General features: G+C 45.1%; 1 protein-coding gene across 2 annotated transcripts in view; it reads left to right on the top strand.

The window, feature by feature from the left end:
• The first annotated feature begins 368 nt into the window (after positions 1-368).
• The window catches only part of ADSS2 (adenylosuccinate synthase 2), a 32,255-nt gene continuing 26,623 nt past the window's right edge, over positions 369-6,000 (top strand). Inside the window, exon 1 of one of the 2 annotated variants that reach the window (XM_030447109.1) lies at positions 369-706. In XM_030447109.1, coding sequence (XP_030302969.1) covers positions 539-706 — 168 coding nt within the window. In that variant the 5' untranslated portion in view covers positions 369-538. The remainder of the gene's footprint in view (positions 707-6,000) is intronic. The other variant, XM_030447110.1, reaches the window with a different exon arrangement.

The following is a 6,000-nucleotide window of genomic DNA, read 5'->3' as shown; positions in this document are numbered from 1 at the left end:
GCAGCCGCCATACAGACACAGCAGGACCCGAAACACCCAGCGGAGCGACATGGCCGCCTTGCCGCAGCCCTCCCCTACTCGCCCCCCAACCCCCTCCTCCTGGCGCCGCCGCGGGGGCGCATGGGGCACCCGGCAAGGAACCGTCCTGCCACAGGTGCTGCCCTTGAGGACTACATTCCCCAGCATGCACCACGCCCCGCTCGGCCTGGCGTTCCAGGCTGAGAAGGCCGCACAGGACGCTGGGTAATGTAGTCCGGTGTGCCCGGCGCCGAGTAGAGGCGCACTCGTGAGGGGGAAAAAAGCCGTCGGGATCGGTGACGGCAGACCCGGTTTTAGACGTAGGAGCAGAGCGGGATTCCACCGGAGGGAAGAGGCGGGGAGCAGCGGGGGGGAGGCGGCGCTGGCGGGACCGGTAGGCGGCGGCACCTGGACGCGGCAGCGGCACCACCGCCCGCCCCGGAGGAGGAGGCGGGGGAAGCGGAGCTGCCGCGCGCTGCCGCATGTGCCTGGAGCGGAGCCGGAGCGGGCAGCGTGAGCCATGGCGGAGCATGGCGCCCCGGCGCCCGCCATCCCCAACGGCGAGTGTGCCGCCCGACGCCCCGGCAACAAGGTGACCGTCGTGCTGGGGGCCCAGTGGGGCGACGAGGGCAAAGGCAAGGTGGTGGACCTGCTGGCGCAGGATGCCGACATCGTCTGCAGGTGCCAGGTGAGGAGGCAGCCGGGGCGCGGGAGAGGCCGCGGGTGTCACCTTGAGGCGGGCGACCCCGCCTGGGGTCCCTCCGCCTGCCCGCCCCGCCGCGGGCACTTGCTCTCTCCCCTCATCTCTCCCGAGCGCCCGCCTGGGCTCAGGGCCGGGCTGCAGGGAAACGAAACCATTCCCGGCGGGGCACTAGCCCCGCGGCCGGTCTCTGGCATCCCTCCCGCTCCTCCTTTGTCCCCGTCCCGGTGCCTGGAGGAGAGGAGGAGGAGGAAGGCGCCTTCCTCGCCGCCGAGCTTTGGCTTCCAGCGGGAGGAATATGCCCGGGGTCGCGGCCTCACCCTCAGGCCCACCGCCGTACTCTTTGTCTTGGTGGGCGGCGGAACGGGGCCTCCCTCGGTGGTTCCTGCAGCATCGCGACTGAGACCGGGCGTTTCGGGGCCAGCAACCCTCCCCGGAGCTGGCCGTGGCCTAAGCCGCCCCGGCGGGAAGCGTGCTCGGGGTTCCCCCTGCTCGGGGTGAGACCGGGCCTGGAGCCCGCGGTTCGGTCCAGGATGCACGTGAGGGGGTACATGTAGCCCGCAGCAACCCCGTCGCCTTCAGATAAAGCTCGCTTCTTAAAGGCTCGCCTGCCCTTGCTTCAAGAGCATTGCTGTGCCAATGAAATGGTTTTATTATTATTTTTTTATTTTCCTTTACTGTATGGAGGCCTTATTCTAGCAGAAAAAAGTGAATCTAGCCTGCCAGCACAGTACTCTTAAATGCCTGCATTAAAACGGAACACATCTGAGATGTTTTTCTTATAGAGCACAACATAATGTACGTTTTCTTTTCTTAAAGAGATAGAGAAGTACAAAATGCCTGCTCCATGCACAGATTTCATATAAGTGTAACCTGTATTTTTTTGATGAATGCACACATTAAATTTCCTCTTAAATAAACATATTTTGGTAGACCGCACCATTTGCCCGAGTGTAAACACCAGAGCGTGTTAATACCTAATGAGAACTGCACATAAAACCGGTGTTTTCAAAACTAAGTCAGTTGCAAAGCAGGCAAATCAAAAACCTGAACTTCGGAAACATATTTTGAAATAAGGAAACATTCTTAAATAGTTGTTTGTGGAAATGAATGAGTTTTTCCCATGTATCTAGTTGCAGGTTTTTTATTAAATAATAAAATCTGATGGGGTGCTGTGGTGTGATTGCCTGGCTTTGTGAGTTAGAGAACACGGTGACTCATTTTGTCCTTTACAACTTTGTTCTCGAAACTTGAAGGGTATCTAGGTGAGCATGTGTTTAATGTTAAGCTGTTTTGGTGGAGAGGGGCAGACGGTGAATTTTTGTGTTCACATGTTTGAATGCAATTGCCACTTCTTTTGAGTCAGCTGGGTAAAGGATTAAGAAAAGGGAAAAATTACAATGTTATCTCAGGCTTGATTGTCACGGCCAGTTCTGCCATTTTTAACAGCTTGTTGCTTCTGAAGGAAGGAGTTTTCTTCACTCTTTCTTCCCTTTCCTGTTGATGGCTGTGCTGTTTGTGTCTCCTCCCATTCACTGACTAACACTTGAACACTTCTCTAAGTTTCTGTAACTCACTGAAATGGCAGCAAGCTATTTTTCATTGGACCTGGGTTCTACCATTTTCGTAAATAAAACTGAATTTAATCAGCTCAGAGGACCTTGATAAAAAGAGCCCAGGATAAGGTTAAACATGTGGAAGAATTTCTTGGAAGAAGAAGGGATAACAGGAATATTCTCTTTCAGAGGTACTGAGCTATTCAATCAGCTTGCTCTGTACGTAAGCATATTGTTGATGTTTTTGTTACTGCTACTAAATTAAAGTATGATCCTTGGCCTTTTTGTAGAGGTACAAGTCCAGAAAGACTGTATCATGTTTGGTTTTCCCCTTGCTAATACCAGTTTTCTGTAATCAGAACCTCTGATTCTTACTCACTTTCATACTCTTACTCATTCTGGCATGGTTCTTTCTGTTCATCATATCTCAGAGCTGCTAGAATGCTTGTGGATGAGAGAGAAAATTTCTAGCATGTTCTTGGGGAAAATTTATTAGTACAACTGTTTTCTTGGAGGGCTTGAAGTTGTAGCAGGTCTAAGATGACTTGGAAACTTCCATTATGTTTGCAGTGAAACACCATATTGTGGCTTTTGTATCACTGTCCCTGGTTCTGCACAGGTGCAGAGCACAGAAATGATCCTGTCCCAGAACTGAGAATTGATTATTACTTATATACAGTGCCTGCAAAGTCACTGCAAGAAGTTGTACCCTAGAAATCTATGTCCATTCTTGTCTTTTAGGTAGCAGGTGTGCTAATGACTTCAGTCACTTGTCTGGCCATGGCTTCTGGAATGGGGTGCACACTTAGGTAGAATTAGCTCAACCAGAGTGCCAGAAGTAAGTTGGCTCTACTTGTAAATACCACCCTTTGAGGTATTTTATCTTAGGTTTAGAGGTTGTTGGAAGGAATCTTTTGCTCAGAGCAAGAGAATGGTATTTTCTTTTCAGGAGACAGATTGACATTTATCAGAAGTAGTATTACGGTTTCAAAAACAACTGTCTGAAGAGACTAAACTAAAAATGTATCCAGGGCTGCCATGCCTTAGTTGCTAATGCAAACTGCACTGGCAACTCTGATTGATCGTTTGTGAGGGCACTGCTGGTACAGGAGGTTCAGATACAGTTAAGGCAAAATATCTCTATTGCAGGCAAAGAATGTACTTGTTTTTCCAGTGTTAGCTTTGAACCGGTACTCTTTATGTCTAAGAGATATCTGATAAAATGATGCTCCTGATAAAATAAATGTGTTGTTGAGACTTGCACTAGATCTGGTCTTCATAGACTTGCACAGCAAAGTTGGTTTCCCTGCTATCACATAAATCATGGTCCAGACAGTAAAATACAGCAAGAATGAATTTGAGATTCACGAGCAGTTGCAGAAAAAAAGTACTTTTGTGGGGTTTTTATTGACAGAGTTTTTCTTCTTAGTAAGCAGCCAGCCTTGCCTTTGTCAGTTCCACAGGTACTGGAAAATGAAAGGAAAAAATTTATTTTTCTGATTAAGGGACTTCTACCATTGTAGAGTGCAACCAAGATAGTAAATCTAATCACCAGAGCTTCACTTGTTGGTGGATATGGGAATGGCAAATCGATGCAAGTAAGTTATTTTAGATAATAGTTTTATCAAAACAAATACAGTACCAAAATATGCTGTGTTATCTCTTCTATTAACACCACACCTTCCACCCAGCTTCCCAGTACAGCAAAAAAAAGTCATGTCTGCAATGCACGCTTGTGTTCTCATTTACTCATTTCATCAGCAATTTTGGGGCACTTCCTGTTCTTGCTGTTGGAGGTAGCTGATTATAATCAGTGATATAATTCACACAGGTAAATAAGGTTTCTAAGTCTTTAAATTATTTTTGAGCCATGCTGCTGTGCTTCTTTAGTACTATTTTACATCTTGCTACTACTTCAAAACAGAATTGCAACTCCTTACCAGATCTTCTCAAGTGCCCATGACTTCTTACCACTACTACTCTTCCTGCTGTGGGGTCACACAATCCCTGCTCTTGAGCTGCTCATGGATGGTAATGGCAATGGGTGTACTGTCCTTAACTGTGCTCCCACCCCCAGACAACAGTGTGTACAGATAGTGATGCCACTGCTGATGAGTTGGTATGTGGCAATTACAGTGCAACAATTAGTAGAGAAGTTTTCAGTGGTCAGATTCTTGAGGCAGTTGTCATTGATCAGCTGGAAACTGATGACTGAAGTTCTCAACCCAGTGCTGTCTGATACCTCTGTATCACTCATCTATAGCCAATGTTTTTGGTTGTTTTTTTTTTTTTTAAACTGAGATTTTCTTCCACTCACCAAGCCCACTTTTTTTTCTTTTAAAAAATATTCTTGTTTGAAAAGGTGTTTTAGTCTAGTGCCTTTGCAGGTCATGCAGATTTAGTTAAGGCAGAATCAGGCTTTCAATAGGTGATGTCTAGCTAGAGTTCTTTTTTATTTATTTATAATTTTTTTAAGTGCTTGGTGCACTTTTGGACCTTGTAGTGGTTGACAACATGCCAATAATGTGCTCTGGTGAGGAAAGGTCAGTAAAATCAGTTCTTTGGCCTGCGACATCAGTGAGTCATATGTTTTATAGATCTGCTTTAGAGCATCACTGACAGGTGATCTCTTGTTATTGTAAACAGTCACACAATGCCTAGATTATTTCAAACAGAAGAGCAGTTGAAATCTGATTTTCTAGATCATGAAGTTTGTACAGTTAACAAAGGAGATCTTAATAGCCCTAAAGAACAAATTACACCTTGATCTACTGGTTTCATATAGTTCTTTCCATCTTTGTGTTACTCTGGAACCTTACTCTGTTGGTTTGGTTGGTTGTGATGCAGTACTCTTTGGCAGGTTATTAAGATTTCAAATACATTTTTTATTTCCACTTTACTACCTCACACATTTGGAAGATGTTTTTTGTAAATATTCCCCAAGTAGCTTTTTGTTTTTCATATACTTTCTTAAATATTCTTGTAGCCAATATGAGAGTGGTTTTATGCACTGAAGCAACATAGTACTAGTCTGATCTTTTATCTCTTAGGGATAGATGGGTTTTTATTGGACTTGGATTATGAATTCTGTTCCCTACCTAATAGATGTAGGCATTGCAACAGTATAAGGTTTTGCAGATGAGGTGAAAAAAAGCCAAACCCCTCTCTAGAAGGTCTTTCTGAATAGTGCCTTTCAACAGCAGTTCTTAGGGCAAGTTCTGTTAGTATATAAAATTGTATGAAGTTTTTTTGAGATTAGTGGACTTAATGTTTTCTTTTATTTATTAGAAGGAAAGAGGTGAACATGTAAAACCTAATGTGTTTATTCTGTCATGTTCTGCCTCAAACCATGCTCTTGATCTTGTTCTGATGCAACAATTCTTGTACTACACATTCAGAAATTTCTGAAGTCTAGCCAAGTTTTAGAAAACTTAATGTATAACATGATGGCTCCTTGAACCAGATCAAGATCTTGAACATGACTGGATTGTAAAGGAAGAAAATTGCTAGCTGATGGTGGATATTGCTTGTACTGAAATTCGGGAGTAGGTGATACAGTCGAGTTTTTCAGCTGCTAGTTCATTAGAGGCTGCAGGGGGGAGAAAGCAAAACATGGATCACAAAAATCTGGGATGTGAGGCAATGAGTTATCAAAACGTTGATTTTTTTTTTAATTATTGTTTTTTTGAAGGGGCATGGTTTACAGTCTGAAGTTCAAAATAAATT

The sequence above is a fragment of the Calypte anna genome, chromosome 3 (assembly GCF_003957555.1).
Source record: "Calypte anna isolate BGI_N300 chromosome 3, bCalAnn1_v1.p, whole genome shotgun sequence".
Lineage (NCBI taxonomy): Eukaryota > Metazoa > Chordata > Aves > Apodiformes > Trochilidae > Calypte > Calypte anna.
This window is presented reverse-complemented; position numbering and strand designations above follow the sequence as displayed.